Below are 17,161 nucleotides of genomic sequence, written 5' to 3'. Positions count from 1 at the left end.
GGGAGGGTAAGGGGCAGGCTGGGGGAGATATGGCGAGAGGAGGGAAGAGATAAGGGCAGAGAGAGAGCGGCAACCTGCCAAAAGAGACACAAAAAGTGAGGGTAAAATGAAGTGTGTTTCCTCCTGCTGGAGCCACAGAAGGAACATGTAGGAGGCGCAGAGTGGCAGTGAAAATCCACATTTTAGATATTTATTGTAAAACTACTGTGGAGAAATCTCCAGTAAGTCAGATAGATTCATGCCTTGGCAGACATACAAACCTGTTGGCTCACAAACAGGCTCAGCTGTGTTTAAATTCGCAGCATACCGTGACCTGTCTGACGAGGCTCCGCCACACCTGCAATTGACAACATGCAGAACGACACATAATGTACTTTTGAATCTTCTCTAACATCACAGGTTATTGTGTGACCGCCAATCGTAAGTAGAGGTTTAAAAATGTGACCTGAGCCGGTTACAAGTAGCACGACAATGAAACGGTGTCCCTGCGATTGACAGCAGCACAGCTTTTTTAAACAGCTCATTATCCACCCACTTTTCTGCTGTTTATCCGCCCTGGAGTCAGGTCGAGGCGGCAGCAGGTTAAGCGAGGTAGTCCAGACGTCTCAGGCCAGATGAGATATGTAGTCTCTCTAGCGTGTCCTGAGTCTCTCCAGCGAGTCCTGAGTCTCTCCAGCGAGTCCTGAGTCTGCACTTGTCCCTTTCTTGCCTTCATCATGGTGTGTTGGACAGTGTTTGCTTAATATATGGTCCATCAATAAGCCAAATCACCATAAATACAAGGTGCTGTGTCCAAAACTGTGACTGTGGTTTATGTATCCAAAGAACCTGCAGCACTGTTTATACTTTCTTTTTTTATTACATTAGAAAAAACACAGTTTAAAGCCCAAACCGGCTCTTTGTCAGAAACAAAGGTGTCAAACAGATTCAGGTTTTTTGTCATTTAAAAAAACAGTCCAAATGACGGGGACTATTTATTCAGCGACACCTGATACCTGATTTACAGACAGTTTAAGCTTGACGCATAATCCTTTTTCTAATGCAGTGAAATAGAAATTTCAACCGTCATTAAACCCTCATGACGTGAACTACATTGGTGAAGAGACAGGTGACACAGAGGAAGTGAAGCGAGGAGTTTTCCAGCCTGAAAGAGGTGGAGCGGAGACACTTGGCGCAGACCCAGAGGTGAACTCAGTGTTCATGGTGACACATGGGCACAGAAATATGTGACCTGTTTTACCAGCGTGCCACAGTTTGACATCTGATCGAGGGGGATCAATACAGTGTTATCAATCCGGCTTTCATTGTGGCGCTGCAGGAAAAAAAAAACAAACTTCAGTGTTTCTGCTGCAGCTCTGCACATGAAGACGCAGCTTCTAATGATCTGATGACTGAACAGAGCGAAGTACAACAGCTGGGCTTTTATTTCAGGCACCAACTAGAGCGGGGCAGGAGAGAGAGGGGGAAGTATGAGTGTGTGTTTCAGTGTGTGTGTGTGTGTGTGTGTGTGTGTGAGTGAAAGGGAAAGCGTGATTCAACAGGCAGGCTGACAGTCAGTCCCTGGCAGCACGTCAGCGATGAGTCATTGGGTATGAGCGGTGGTTATAGCAACGAGAGAGATCTGAACATTTAACTACTGACTGAGAAAAAAAAACAAAACATGTTTGTCGGCGCAGACACATACATCGCTCTCCTGTACAACCTCCAGCTTTGAGGGGACTACTTTCTCTGTCAGAGCCAGGGTCGTGACTGGACGACATTTAGATTGATTGATAGATAGATCTTGTATTTATTAGGATGCTCTAATCATTTTAGCCCCGCTGATCCTTTAGTCAAAGAGTGGTACAAAAACCACTGTGTCTACGGCTCCTGATTACAGTTACACATTAAATCCATAACATCTCTTGTATTATTTTTCCCTCTTATTTCAGGGAAACACACGTTGCTCTTGTGTTTAATGTTCACAGTTATGACTACAAATTTATGTCACAACACTGTTTGATACTATTTGTCATGTTTGTCCGTGTGTGTCCTGTGTTATAAGCCAAAAAGAGTGGGAACTACTACTGTAAAGTATATAAGTACCACTAAAGATACAACTCGATAGCATCTAAAAATGATGGAATTAATAGAAATCATTGACATGTAAAGTGACCAGACATTATGAGTAGACATTACTCATTTTAAGGGCTCATAAAGTAAAAAGGTAGGGAAGCATTAATTACATTAGCATTATAATTAATTATGAGTGGAACTAAGGCGCAGAGACAAAACCATTAAAAAAAACCACAGACCACAAGTAGACGTGACCACATATTGTTGGCAATGAAGTGGAGACATAAATATAGAAACGACTCATACAGAAAACAGACACACAAATACAATCCACTTATTTATCTAAACACATGATGGACTCCAGTTAAAGTTTGTAGTTTGGTTTGAAGTGGGCACCAGCATCAAACGGTCCAGATTTGAGGAACACGACGTGGTGCCTGTGTGGGTGCAGAGAGAAAAGGCTGTGAGTGATTCTGGGCAGGGCCGACATGCAGAAAATACCACGGCACCGGCATTCATGTGCATACAGGCAGTTCAAGGTAACTCAATCTAAATTGCAATGTCAGCACACTGCATGTAAATACAATCTGAGCCAGGGGGGGAGAACAGTTAATGCAAATGAAGCACATTTGCACCACACAGCCAGTTCCACATCTCACACACCCCCACTGCTCCACACTTGCAAACAAAGTATTCCCTTTTGGTGTCCAGGCTGTCATCTGCATTTGTTTCACACCCCGAGTGTCAGGAAGGCGACACGTTTATCACACACACATCACAGCCTCCAGGGAGGGGTAGCTGCTCGATTAAATCTTCTACCCTGGGGGCTGCGGGACGTTTCCCCTCAGCTCTGACTGCACCCTCAGATCAAAGTTTCTTTCATTATTTTACCCCTGTGCCTGGGACGGATCATAGCTGTTATGGTTCTGTAAAGCCTGTTGAAATACTGTATGTTATATCTGATTCCACAAATAAACTTGACTTTACTTTTGTGACTCAGTGAAGTGTTGTTTTTATGTTTTTCTGCTAAAAATATTTACAGGGTCAGCGGTATTTTGAGTCATGAAAGCGGTGAGGTTTCTGGCCCTGTAGTATTTTATAAGCCACGTGGTTGTCATAATTTAAAAAATCAGTTAGTTTTCACTTGCAGGTGTGTGGTCAGGCAAGATAACAGAGAGAATATAGAGTAAAGGAGGTGTCACTAGAAAACTAAGAGCACTTCTGTGCAATAAAACTTAAATGAGAGAAAAGTAAAGTGGCAAAAGTCAGTTAACATACAATATAATAACCAGATGAAAATGTGGGTAAAGATATAGCATAGAGATAAAAAGATAAAGCACTTAAAGGGCAGTTTAATAATATTTTGAAATGACTTCAAGCTACATCTTATCTTACTTCATGTATTCATTTAATCCTGAGTTTAAAGGTGTGTAAGAGAGACTATCTGTGCAATTTAAAGGTAAAAAAAAAAGAGAAATAAATCTACTAGAAGTGAGACAACTGCTGGAACAAGTCCTACAGACTGGGACTGTGACTAAACAAAGAAATAAAAAAGTTCAGAAAAGGAAGAAGTGAGTCATGAAATACGGCCACTACATACAAAGAATGAATATTAGTTCATTTTCTATGAGCAGAATAAAGGTTCTGCATTTTCCTATGTTCAATAATTTATCCTACAGCTACATTGTGGATATTTACAATTGCAAATATTGTACTTTTTTACTCCACTGTCATCTGATCGACTTTACGTATTCTTCAGATACAGATTAATAATACAAAATACTAAATATACTCAGATAAAACTTTTTTGATTCCCAGGGAGAAATCCAATCTAGATTTATAGCAGTATATTAAATATTTACAATTAGCTTAGCCTTTACTAGCATTAAAGTGATATAATCATATAGTATGTTTTACTCTAAAATAGGACACTCTGCATGATGAGTACTTTTATTTTGATGTAGTAAGTATAAATAAATATGTGAGTCTTTTTTCCACCTTTGCTGCGCTGTCATCATAAATCCATCAAAAATTGAATGCAGTTTGGTGGCACTTTGAAACAATAACAGTCAATAGAAGTCACAGTTTTGTTTTAGAGGACAAACATTCACGCCGGAAACTTTCCAAATAGTAAAAGATGTGACATCGATCGTTTATTTTGCTCTTAAAAACGCTCTGACTCGGGTAAAACCGCCGGTAAATGAGGGTGATGATATGATTTAATGGGGAGGGGTCGTGCCGCGGACATGGGGACGACAGATCCTGCTGCACCACCGGCACCGAGAACATCCGGGTCATTCATCCAGGAGCCTCTGGGTAAACTCCCCTGCTCTGCTCACCCTCACCAGAAATGTCTGTGTGTTACTGGTGAAAACACCACGGAAGAGAAAGGAATTAAATACATACATAAAGCAATAAAACACATTTTCAAGGCTGTACATGAGGATTATTTCAGATGATAGTAATATTTATTTTTTTCTTCTAACAAACCTAACTTCACTTTTATATCTGCACAGTTGGGTTTACCAGCTTTAAATCTGACTTAAGTAAGTTAAATACATCTGCTAACTTAAAGTCAAAGTTGTGAAGCTTGAGCAGCTCAAGAGGGAACAAGTTTGTATTTATTTACTGATATATGCATGTAAATATATCCATATTACTCATATGATTATCACTGGTTTGCATTAAAACAGGGTTTAACAAGCAAGGTCACAACAGCTGCTTTGATCAACAGTTTATATTCAATATCTACATATATTATTACTTTCTACTGTTCTTTTCTTCAGTTTTTTAATGTTCTTTTTAGTGTTTTTTTGGTGTTTCCAGTTTGAAAGCCCAGAGATCAACAGTTAATATTTATTTCCTTGCGCCACCCAGTGGGTGTAGAGAGGGATTGTTTTCAATTAGGCACTAAAACCCTGTATTACAGCAGTGCTGCTGACTGTTTCAAACCAAGTGAAGAGGTCTATCATAAAGACAGTTACTCTGTGGAATATATATGTAATGTTTATGTGTGATGTCCTGTTGAATTGTATTTGTACAGGAAATACCACAGGAGCAAATCTATTCATGTCTATTAAGATAAAGACAGATTGGATATGCAACGACACACAGACACACTTTTATCAGATATTAACAAGTTTATTGAGTATAATTTTGATTCCTGTCAAATACCACGTTCATCAATGTAAATTCACAAAAACAGTTGTATTTGAATAAGAGTTGATGCACTACAAAGAAGGCATGTTCCAGTTGAAAAGTTTTTAATTCTTTGCATTTTTAACATTTTATTTTATTTTGTTTATTTATTTATGTAATTTTTCTCCTTCTCCTTTCATGTACCAATTTGATATGTTTAAAAAAAAACATCCACACAGCCGGTGGACTCAAACAAGACAGAGCACAGTGTGTTTACCCAAACAGATTTAAAACCTCTGCAGACGGAGTAAACATTACCAACAGCATTAGCCTGCATTTCAGTAGGAAACACACCAGCGAGGTAAATGAAAACAAAATGAGTTGTTCCTTTGTGATCAGGATGAAGGCACTGAGGACCCAGCTAAAGCTAATGCTGTCTAACACAACAGCCCTGCAATAAATCCAATAAATCCTCCTTCATGAAGGTTATAACGCTCAGTTTTTATTTCAAACATTCGCTTCTACCGTGTGATTATTTTGAAGGATGCAGTTTGTTGTGCTGTTCAAGTGAAATGAATTCTATCATAATACAAGAACTCAATACAAGACCTTCATGAAGGAGGATGTCGTGTTAGGCTGCATTAGCTTTCGCTGGGTGTAAGCTTGTGTATAACATCTCACTGGAGGAGATTATACACACAATATAGACTTTTATGTTGGGAGATAAAATTATCATTAAACAAAATGTCATAGTTGAATGAAGATATAAAGTTTAAGATGAGACATATTAAGAAAAACAAAACAATTCAGTCGTGGCTCTGGCGCAGCTGATCTGCTCATCACTTAGGTGTATTTTTAGTTATGATGGGAGACAAGAATCTGCGACACTGGTATAAAGTCATAACCTGCAAGTGACGACTGCTGCAGTAACACAGCAGCATCTTGGATCCTGGCAACATTTAAATGTTTGGTTATGCACATGAGCTCTCTCCCCTGCTGTAAGACTGCAAGATTACAACAATATGTGGCAACACAATAACCTTGACACGTGTATATACTGTATATATATGTATACATATAGACTAAAATGCCTGATATGTGACACGAGTCCACTCAGATGCCACAGTTTTTTTTTCCTCTAAACAATCTTGATTCTTTTCACAATAAAATTTTCACATAACATCACACATTTTCAAAGCACAGAGAAGGCAAATAAATTATTGCATCCGTTTAAAAACATCATGTATTTACAATCACAGTGCACTTTGATATGCTGCATGAGTTTACAACATTTTTTTTTGAAACGTCCTGTGTTGCATAAAAACAATAATTATTGAAGTTGAAGGAATTAAGCATCTTGATTGGAAAGTGAAGTGAAAACAATGAAAGATCCAGTCACTCTTCAGGAGTTGAACACAAAAACTAGAGTGTCTCAACAAATTAATGTTGCAAGGTACTAAAAGTGTTCAAATCCTGGTTGTGGAAGGTGCTTTGGTTTTCTGAATGAGACTAAAGCACCTTAATTTTCTTAATATCGGATAAAACCCTCCAAAAATATTGGCGCTCTTATGAAAAAAAAGCCTTTTGGTGTTTTTTTGTATGTGGAAAGTGCTTCTTTTGGTCCTACAGGACAGGCTGGTGGTCAGAGAACAGTCACAGCTGTAAACAGTGGTTTGATCGTGAAACATTTGCTCCCATTTCCTTCACTGTCCAAGAAAATATATGAAAAAGATCAAACAAATGAGATTGATCTGATTTGATCTGAGGTGCTGCGTAGTCCATGAATTATATTGTGCAAATACTGCTGGTTGAAATGTAAATATTGCTCTAATGTAAAGAGTTGAACCTTTAAACTTTTCTTCAACAGTAAACAGAAGAAAAGGAAAAGAAATAACTGGTAATGGCAGTGAGCATCCAACAGGTGTCGAATCATGTCAGTACAAATAGTAAATCTCTCCACTTGTCTTTGACATAGTCGTAACATCCATCTGCTTTTCTCTTATCTCCCTTAAAAATGTGGCTAAAATATGACTTTGATGAATAAAACGGCTCCATAATTTTATTCTGTTGGCTGGAAACTCTGCTCATCTCAGTATTAACTTTAAAAGTCCAGACACACAGCTACATATTAAAGATACAAATACTGCGGACACTGTAGAAACTAATATTAAATTGACCAAGATATTGTGGTTCAGTCACAATGAAGCCGCCTCTTTCTGACATCTGTCTTTTGTGTGGAGATAAACCTCTCACTCCTCATTTTGTTGAGTGTAAATACTTTTCTATACAGAGGCAGAGTCTCTGTTTTCAGTTCACTGGGTTAAAATATAATGGAATAATTTCATATCTGTCTTTTGAAGCTGTCTTCGTGGTGTTGGATGTATTCATGTTTATGTTGAGATGGACCTGCTCCTGTTTTTCTTGGCCTCTGCCCTCTCCTCCTCCGTGACGGCCCACGGCTGAATCTTCCCGCTGCCAAATATCGTGAAGAAGAGAGCGCCGCCGGCGTTGATCCCGGCCGCGACCCAGAACACCGTCCTCCAGCCCTGCAGGGTGCGCTGACAACCAGAGAGGAAGAGGCATCAGCAGTGCGTCGCTGAAATGACTCGGTACGTACATGTGTGTTTAACGGTGAACTGTTTCTACGTGTGTCGATAACAGAAAACACATGAATGAAAGTAATGAAAATAAAATTCATCGGGAGCATTAAGGAGAAAAGTTGTGAAATGTGTGTAAATAAATGTAGTTATTACTTTGCTTTGTGTGTGTTTGTGATTAAATAGTATTTATACTGTTTAGAATGAGGGAAAAATCTGATTATGCTAAGCTAGCTGATGTTATTTACTAATTTAGTCAAATGTTAGTGGCAGAATGTTTTATCATTTCATGTGTGCTGTTATTTCTGTAAAATATGATTAAAAATCTTTTTTTCATTATAAATCATTATTAAACAGCATTTATCACATTTCTGGGCAGATAAGTCGACTCCATTATTTTCTCTCTCAGTCTTCTATCTAAACATCTTAGTGTTAGTTTTATCAGCTGGTTCCTTTAGCTACACAACAGTTACACCTGGAGTTAGTGACATAAATATATATTATCAACTAATCTCTGTAAGAACTAGTTTGTGTGAATCAACCCGCTTTTATAGTAATAACCCAGGTCATCATGGTAAAAGCTTATAAACGTTTCATTAGTATGAAGTTGAAGTTTTAGTTCCCTGTTCTGGTCCAGTGATGATTATGATGGAGCTTTTCACTCTGACAAGAATAAGTTCTACATAGAACAAATTAAATCCATTTTCTTTCTCCATATAAATGTTTACATCTAAAGATACTAAAAGAGGGCGGCACGGTGGCGACTGTCGCCTCACAGCGAGAGGGTTCTGGCTTTGAACCCCGAGTCTGGGGCCGTTCTGTCTGGAGTTTGCATGTTCTCCCCGTGTCTGCGTGGGTTCCCTCCTGGTGCTCCGGCCTCCTCCCACAGTCCACAGACACGCACGTTAGATTCACTGGAGACTCTAAATTGCTCGCAGATGTGAATGTGAGCGCGTGTGGTTGGCGTCCTGTTCAGGGTGTACCCCGCCCTCCCCCAATGTCAGCTGGGATGGGGTCCACCGCGGCCCGGCTCGGATAAGCAGTATAGATAACGGATGGATGGATACAAAATGTCAGCCTTCAGAAGCTCCAGCAAAAAAAAAAAAAAAAAAAAGTGATAAAACTACAAAAGTTTACATAAGTTAATCTCTAACATGAGCCTCTACTGCCCAGTCTCTCCTCACCAGTTCTCAACACACATCTGGTGCAGATGTGGTGATGTTGTGTGTGTTGCTTTTAGGGACTTACATCTTCTGTGAAGTATCCCGTAGCGATTGGTGCCATGACACCAGGAATGGTCCCGAACGTGTTGGTGATTCCCAGAAGAAATCCTGCATACCTGCAGGGCAGAGAAAAAACAAAAAGGTCTTCAGCATCTTCTAAAAATACAAAGATGGCGAGAGGAAGCGAATCACGAGAGGATGAACCACTGTTCAAATCATGTCCACATTAATACAGTGATCATATGACTTCTCATACGTCTGACACTTGAATAAAGCAGAAACAATTAGGCGTTTAAGTGATTAAACTCTCCGAGCAGGTAAAGATGGCGACACCCACCGAGGAGCGATGTCTATCTGGTTCATGAAGACTCCGGCGGAGCTGGTCCCTCCTGCGGTGGAGGACAGTGTGAGGAAGGTGACGGTGAGGATGTGGCTGCAGCCGGCGTAGCTCACAGCCACGAGGAAAGCTGCAGGCAGCAGCATCCCTGCAGACGAGGAGGAAGGACACATCCAAACATCAGCTGTGGTTCTTTCCACACTTTAACATAAAAACACTCACACTGACAACACATTTAATGTGGGTCAGTTTGTTCTGGACACTGAGAGACTGTGAATGTGGACGTCTGTCATTTTAATACAACAAGTCGAGTCTAAACCACACGGGGGCAGCATCCACTCAAAACCTGAGCCATGAGTCTTGACCTCTTGGTCTGTAATGGATGAAGAAGTCCTGAAATATTTAATATTTTAATAAAACTACCACACCTGTTAATGATGTTTGTATCAAAGGGTCATTTTGAACTGTTTTCTATTTGATTGTCCTTCTTTTCACCCTTATTTTATTGTACAAAATAACAGTGTAAAGTAATAAATAAATAAAGTTTATTGTTATCATTATTAGGCCTGGTGGACGCTGTGGGTCCTGCCGGCTCACATTGTGGGCGTCATACTCTGACCTCCTGATAGACAACAAGCAAAACCACAATTTCCTCATCTGTGATTAATTAGGGTTGGAAAACCTACGATTATCATTTTATTTACGTAAATGTTGAAAATACTTCAACTGTAACCCTACAGTAGATTTAAATATTAACTAAATATAAGTCCCTGTGTTTGGGAGTAAAATGGATTTAAGTGTCAAAAGTAAAAACGCTTCATCTGAAGAATGACCTCTGTCAGAAGGTCACATTATTGTTACTTCAACCTCTAAGAAATATTTCAGTGTTGGTTCTGATTGGTCCAAAGTCCATCTTTAAAGCTGGGTGGTCGAAAGTAACTGTGGAGTATAATTATGAGCTTTTATACTGTGAATATAAAATGTTAACGTGCAAACTTGGTAGAGCTAAAGCCATCAGATAAAGTCGTACAGTAAAATGTAGGTGACATGTCACAGTCGGACAAACACCAGTGTAAATAATAAAGTAAGTGATGGTTGAATCACATTTAGCTGCTTCAGTTCAGCTGAATCAGTGTCGCTCTGTCGGTTTGTTCATGTTACAGGCTACACCTGTGCTTTTCCTGGTGTCAGGTGTCAAAATGTTCTCTGTGAAAAGAAACCTCATACTCAGTACAGTTGAAATGTACTGCAGTAAAAGTATAACGTTTGAAGAAAGGCAGCCTGTCTGTTCATGACTCAGAAAAAAATTAAAGTTCGAGAAAACTGGTGAAGGCCACAAATTCTGTTATCTCGCTCGTCTCTGCCACTTTAACACAAATCTGTTTGCACGAGCAGTTCTTGCACGAGGCCCGTGACAATGAGGTCAAAGTTGAGGTCATGCTTTTACTGCTCTTACATCCACAGTGTGTGATCTGTGCAGGAATCCCTGCTCTGTCCTGGGGGAATGTATGAAACAGGACACAGTTACTACACGGTCCCTTAGAGACGCAGGTTCACCAAAACCAATATTTAAAAGTAGAGCACAGACTGCGCTGTGTAAAATGACGTCTGAATTCCCGTCACCTTCTCCAAACCTACATCTCCTTTCACAGACACACAGATGTGATCGAGATACGTGCACAGAGAGGATCTGAGAGGATTCGCTTCACTTGCCTGTGAGTGTGAAGATCTTGCGTACGACGGTGACGCTGAACACCCTCCTCTCGATGAGGCTGTCTGCTACGACCCCGGACAGCGTGGAGGACAACCAGCTTCCGAGGTACGGCAGAGCAGACAGGAAACCATTCTGAGGAGGAGACAGACAGACAGATGTTTGTTTGGGATTTGATGAATTAAAGGCTGGAAGAGAAACTGAGTTTTTACAGTATAATTTTGTTATTATTATTTAGCAGCTTGGACAGCGACAAGTGAGACACCAAAGACACCAAAATCATCTCTGACGCCTTCATAAAGTTTAAATAATACACCTTTTCTCTTTCTCGCTGAGGCTTAGATGAAGATTGACACCACCCTCATGTCTGCAGGTTAAATATCAAGCAACAGCCAGGAGATGTTTAGCTTAGCTTAGCATAAAGACTGGAAACAGAGGGAAACTGTTAGCCTGTTTCTGTCCAATGGTAACAAAATCTGTCTACCAGCACCTATAAAGTGGAGATGTCAGAATCATCAGAAAAAACCCCAAAGATTTTTAATTTACAATGATATAAAACAGAGAAAAACAGCAAATCATCACATTTATGAAGCTGCAACTGAGGATTAATTGTTATTGAACAACAAAGCTCCAGGAATTTGTCATTAATTAACTTTTTGTAATAAATCCAGAGCGCTTAAATCACATGACACGGTGAAAGTTAAAGTGTAATATTGGAGCATATAACCCTCTGTGGACACATCACTGACTCTGTGACAGGAAAACTGAACTACAGGACAAACCTGTATCTCTGAACTTCCTCAACTGACTGCATGTTGGTGTTATGACTGAGAAACGAAACGGAGGAACAAACAGATCGAATCCTCACCGACTGGAGGTCGAAGTGCAGGATGTCGTTCATGTAGGTGGGCAGAGAGGTGAGCAGGGTGTAGAAGGCCCAGTTTGAACACATCTGGGTGATGATGATCGCCCACAGAGGCACAGACAGCAGCATGGGCAGCAGGGGCACGGACCAGCCATGACCTGTACCCTGCAGTTTGGATCGGACCACCACCATCTTTAAACATACTACACATACGGTACATGACTAAAAGCTACACATAAAATCCTCATTTAGCAGTGGAATAAGTTCTGAGCCTTAAGGGCTGGGGAGAATTATTACACACATTCATAGACAAGAAAGCTTTTATTCAACATCTATGTTTAAAGGCGTAGACGTACAGTTGTTAGTATGTTTGAATAAAAAAACAACCAACAGTTAAACAGCACGAGGACAGAGGAGGGGAAGAGAAAGTAAGAAAAACAGAGAACAGTGAGGGGAATGGAAACAGGAAGTTTGAGAGGGAGGACAACACTACATTGTCGGTTTTAAAGAGGTTTTTTTTATGTGTACCTAAAATTCCCTTTGCATTTGGTTTTCTGATGCACAGCTGGAGAAATGCGCAAGTTGCAAAAGTCAAGCGCGGCTAAAAAAATATACATATAGTCACATAACACAACTTTTTTGCAGCTTCCATAGCGACTGTGAGTACAGGTAATATTTATGTGTTAACAGTATTTAAAGCTGTGCGAGGCCGGAGTTTTAAATCTCATCGCAGCGCCTCACTCACACAAATTAAGAAGAAAGCGTTTTGGTTTTTTCTTGGTTTTTTTTTCTGACTGACTGAGAAACGCGAGACGCATCCAGCATTAAATTAAACGTCTGTGAATGTTTCATGTGCACCTGAGGTCCAATAGAGTTTATGATGTAATCTCGCTCCTCTTTGCTGATTCCACGATGCGTGCGAGGGTCATCCGACACAAAAATAAACCAAAAGACGGCCCAGAGGCAGCCGGCGCCGCCTGGAAGACACAGAGGGAGAGACTGAGTCACACTTTTACTGTACAAGGTGGTGAATCATTAAAGGAGTTTAATTCAGGCTCCACAGTGAACGCCAAATGTCACAACACAATCAAACTGCTATAAATGTATCGTGCAGAGTGAAGCCCTAATTGGTTTTTGGAGCCCGGTCAGAGGAGGAGGTTATATGGTCAAAATCCCACAGAGAAAATGCTTCAATATCAAAACATGATGCATTAAAGTTTGGAAATCAGATCAAATATCTGATTATTTTTCTCATTGTAAAACTTTCATTTTATGAATCATATCTATCAGACAGGAAATCTATGTCCTAATGTTTAAATTACGTATTATTGTGCACCTTCTTCCTTCTGGCATCTTTCCTGTGAGAGACTAAGGTGTGTCATGATTTATTTTGAGTATGTGATTGTATTGTTTGTGCGTTATCCCTCACCACAGAGGTAGAAGACAGCGGGCCAGCCCAGTGTTTGGCAGATGAAGCCGGTGAGCGGCAGAGCCAGGAAGGTCCCAAAACTGGCCCCGGATCCCGACAGGGTCATCAGACGGGAGCGCTCCATAGGAGGAGCCCACCGAGCCCACATCGCCATCATGGCCGGGAACGTGACGCCCTGAAGAAACACGGAGGCAGGCAAAGAGTGAGACGCACTGGTCAACAACAAGACACGTTTGAGTTTGTTGATTTGTAATGTTCCTCAAAATAACACATAATGAAACACATAACTGCCTCATTTTCACCATGTTTTCTATTTTTTTTTTTTTTTAATTTCACTGTCTGAGGTTTGACTGGAGCTTTTTCAATTACGTCATCTAATCCTCATCTTCTGCAATGTTTTAATGGGACCCGACTAAACTGTCACAAGCTGTTTATCTCAATTAATTTAACGTCTAATTTTCCCAACAGTAGCAGAAGCAAACAGACATTGATTCATGTTTTAAAGTTGGTTCAAATTTGTGCTACAGTTTGATGGAAACTTTTTTAAGTGAGTTTACTACAAATCTGAAGACAAACATATAAAAGATTTTACAGACTGATTTTACATGTTTGTGTTGAGACAGAAGTTTCCATCATTTTCAACATTCAATAGTTACTAAAAGCCAATAACTTCCAGACTTAGCAGCAAACTGAGGTATCGGTTGAATGCTGCAGTCAAATAAACTTCTCTGTCAACTACAAAGACAAAATCATTTGTATTTCCAGCAGATTCCTGATGCAGAAGCTCCTCCGCTGCCCAGCATCCTCTTACCTCCCCAAAGCCCTCCAACGCTCGGAGTGCAAACAGCCAGCGCGACCCGAACTGAGCAGCCAGAGGGGTGAGGAGGGTGAGGGCAGCCGTGCCCAGCACTCCCAAACCCAGGAAGAGTCTCCCCCCGTAGTGACCGGCCAGGTAACCTCCCGGGATCTGAGTGGTCAGGTAGCCGAAGAAGAAGGCCCCCAGCAGCCAGCCCTGAGTCTCCGAGTTCCACGCGTACTGAGGGGTCTGGGATAAGAGAGGGGGGGTATTTATATTAACATAAAACAGGAAGAGGCAGGACGACAAGGTGGACAGGTCAGCTACATTTTTATATTCATGGTCTAACTGGATGATATTTAAACAGGTTCTCAGTGAAACGTTACCCCCTCAGGTTGTAGGAACGTTTTACTGGTGTTTTCGGTCCCTGGCGGCAGTGGACAAGCGTGGATGAAGGTGCTGTTCTGGGCTGGTTGGGGGTCAGTGGTGTTGACCATGGCGACCATGGCAACACTGAGGTTGACACGGAGACCGTAGACCACGGAGAACCCAAACAACATGAGGACGGCGAGGTTGAGGCGAGCCGAGCAGCACTGAGGAGGAACTGTCCACATACGGCACAATGACATTAACACGTACTACTGCTACTTCTACTTCATAGTTTATTATTGTACAGTGTGTGTATCTTACATGTACTTCAAATACTGTATATATAGAATTTTTTTGATCTCTTATTTTTCATTTACATAGCAACAGCAACTTTTTTTTCACTTACAGGCATATTTTACATATAAATTAGAGGTAACTTTTATATGATGAACAGGTATTTCTATGTTTCTCTAATCTTATTACAAACATAATTTGAGATAAAGGCCTTTTTATTCCAGTGTTTACAGAGTTTCGTTTTAATTTAAGTACAGATTTTAGAGAGTCAGAGTTTCCACATCCATTAAAAAAGAATTTGGAAGTATGAGCATGTTCCTGTTTTGGGCTTTGAATTTTGATGGCGAGGCTTCACTTTGTGTTTACATTTTCACTGCAGCATGTTTCTTAAAAATTAAAAAACTAATTATGTCTTTATTTAAACTTGAAAATCAGACAAACGCAATAGAATAGATTACGGCTCATAACTGGCCTTTATGTTAAATTGTAACTATGATTGATCATCTGAGCACAATATGTTCTTTATGTGTCTCTATTTCAGTAGCAAGTGATTTCAGTTTAACTGCAGCCATCTGATCGTTAACATCTTATGTAACAGCTGATCTCTAACCAGAGAAGTGCTCATGTGAGTGTGACTGCAACAACTACCAAGAATCTGCTGAGTAAACACAGAGACAGCTCACCAAGCTGTTCACAGCAAAGTAGATAGCACGTTGCTGCACAGTCATTACTGCAAACGCCTTCACTGGAAGAAGCGGCACATTACAACACTTTGTGTTTATGTTTCAAATTTCAGACTGAAAACGACATTAAAACGTGACAAAAGTGCAGAGTTACAAGCAGGAGAGACTAATATTTCCCATCACGTAGTACTGCAACGATTAATCGATTAGTTGATCGTCAGTAAAATACACAACTCTTTTAATGACCAAGTCATTATTTAACTATTTATTTTTTATATTTATTTTATACTATTTTATAGCAATTGCACACTTCTAAAATATTAAGATTTCCTGTTTTGTACCACAGTAAACAGAATACCTTTGGGTTGTTGACAGTCAGACCAAACAAAACAACAAATCTTTCTGACATTTCACAGACTAAACAATGAATCAATTCATTGAGAAAATAACAGGCAGATTAATTGATAAAAAGTTGCAGCTCTAATGTCATGTTGGAAGTGAGAATGTCTTTGTTTGCATTAGAGATTACGTTAAATACAAATATAAACACAGCTGCAATAATGAAGACAATTTATCTGCAACTATTTTGTTAAATGATTAATCGTTTGACTCATTTATTTTTAAAGTAGATCTAAACATTCTGTTCTTTAAGGTTTTAAGTGTGAACATTTGCTGGTTTTTTTTAGGTTTTGTAAATGCTGGTTGGACAACTAATCGTGGGATTAATCAATTATGAATATAAACACTGGTTTCAGACAGAAATATAAATACAACTCAAGCAAATCCAAAATCTTCACAGAATAAAAATGCCCGACTACCAGCAGAAACACACCTGCTTCAGGTTCGATGAGGGGCTCATCGTCCTCGCTGTCGTCCGAAGCGGCCGAGTTGATGGAGTAGCCATGAGGTCGCGACATGACGGTCGGCTGATCCGGCAAATATCAAGTCTGTAAAATGATGTCAGTGAGCCATGGTGACCAGGAAATCTGTAAGACCGACGAAGGTGGAGATCAGAAGTCGGAATGACACAGACAAACACAACAGCACAAGTCAAGTGACACAACACATCAGCAGGTATGGATTCTTACTAAAACCCTGATAACCAGCAAGTTTTCACAAAAACAACACTGATGAACACACACACACACACACAATGACACTTCCTGCTTTCACAACTTGTTGACAACATTTCACCAAACCTGTACTTACAAGAGTTATTGACGTTCAGATGGAGAACTACAGAAATGAAACCGGAACCAAGAGGAAAGAAAAAGTCATAAGTAAACTCAACACTGCTGTCGTTGTTGGTAAAACCTCCTGAAACCTTTCAGGAACTAAAAAAAACCACCGGGGTTCCTGGCTTGACACACATCTCTTTTCAAGCTTCCCACCGCGGTTATGAAAAGGTTTTGTGTAACCAAAAGCAGCGTAAAACAACTGAAGGAGACGAACAGATAAGAAAGGAAACACCTGAGGACGTGAGGTCTGTGAAACTCTGAGCATCAGTTCACTGACCTGAAGTGACTCTGAGCAGAAGTAAAGTTTAACTACGAGGAAGTCTGGATCTGAACTGAGCCTGTGTTTAACTGATGACCTCTTACTCGTCCTCAGGATTTTATGTTTCCCTGTTCAATTTAAAATGTTATACATAAATAAACTGGAGT

General features: G+C 40.2%; 1 protein-coding gene across 3 annotated transcripts in view; it reads right to left on the bottom strand.

The window, feature by feature from the left end:
* Positions 1-5,175: 5,175 nt before the first annotated feature.
* Positions 5,176-17,161, bottom strand: part of LOC139633995 (sialin) — a 14,692-nt gene continuing 2,706 nt past the window's right edge. Inside the window, exons 1-11 of one of the 3 annotated variants that reach the window (XM_071500197.1) lie at positions 16,707-17,047; positions 16,330-16,483; positions 14,538-14,755; positions 14,167-14,400; positions 13,356-13,530; positions 12,785-12,903; positions 11,930-12,091; positions 11,064-11,196; positions 9,351-9,498; positions 9,039-9,129; positions 5,176-7,751 (exon numbers count right to left, since the gene is read on the bottom strand). In XM_071500197.1, coding sequence (XP_071356298.1) covers positions 7,584-7,751; positions 9,039-9,129; positions 9,351-9,498; positions 11,064-11,196; positions 11,930-12,091; positions 12,785-12,903; positions 13,356-13,530; positions 14,167-14,400; positions 14,538-14,755; positions 16,330-16,414 — 1,533 coding nt within the window. In that variant the 5' untranslated portion in view covers positions 16,415-16,483; positions 16,707-17,047 and the 3' untranslated portion in view covers positions 5,176-7,583. Of the gene's footprint in view, positions 7,752-9,038; positions 9,130-9,350; positions 9,499-11,063; positions 11,197-11,929; positions 12,092-12,784; positions 12,904-13,355; positions 13,531-14,166; positions 14,401-14,537; positions 14,756-16,329; positions 16,484-16,706; positions 17,048-17,161 lie in introns of those variants that run through there. The other 2 variants (XM_071500196.1, XM_071500198.1) reach the window with 2 other exon arrangements.

The sequence above is a fragment of the Trachinotus anak genome, unplaced genomic scaffold (assembly GCF_046630095.1).
Source record: "Trachinotus anak isolate AG129_WGS33_773 ecotype Australia unplaced genomic scaffold, CSIRO_AGI_Tana_v1 ptg000016l, whole genome shotgun sequence".
Taxonomy (NCBI): domain Eukaryota; kingdom Metazoa; phylum Chordata; class Actinopteri; order Carangiformes; family Carangidae; genus Trachinotus; species Trachinotus anak.
The sequence above is the reverse complement of the archived record's forward strand: the minus strand, read 5'-3'. Positions and strand labels throughout refer to the sequence as shown.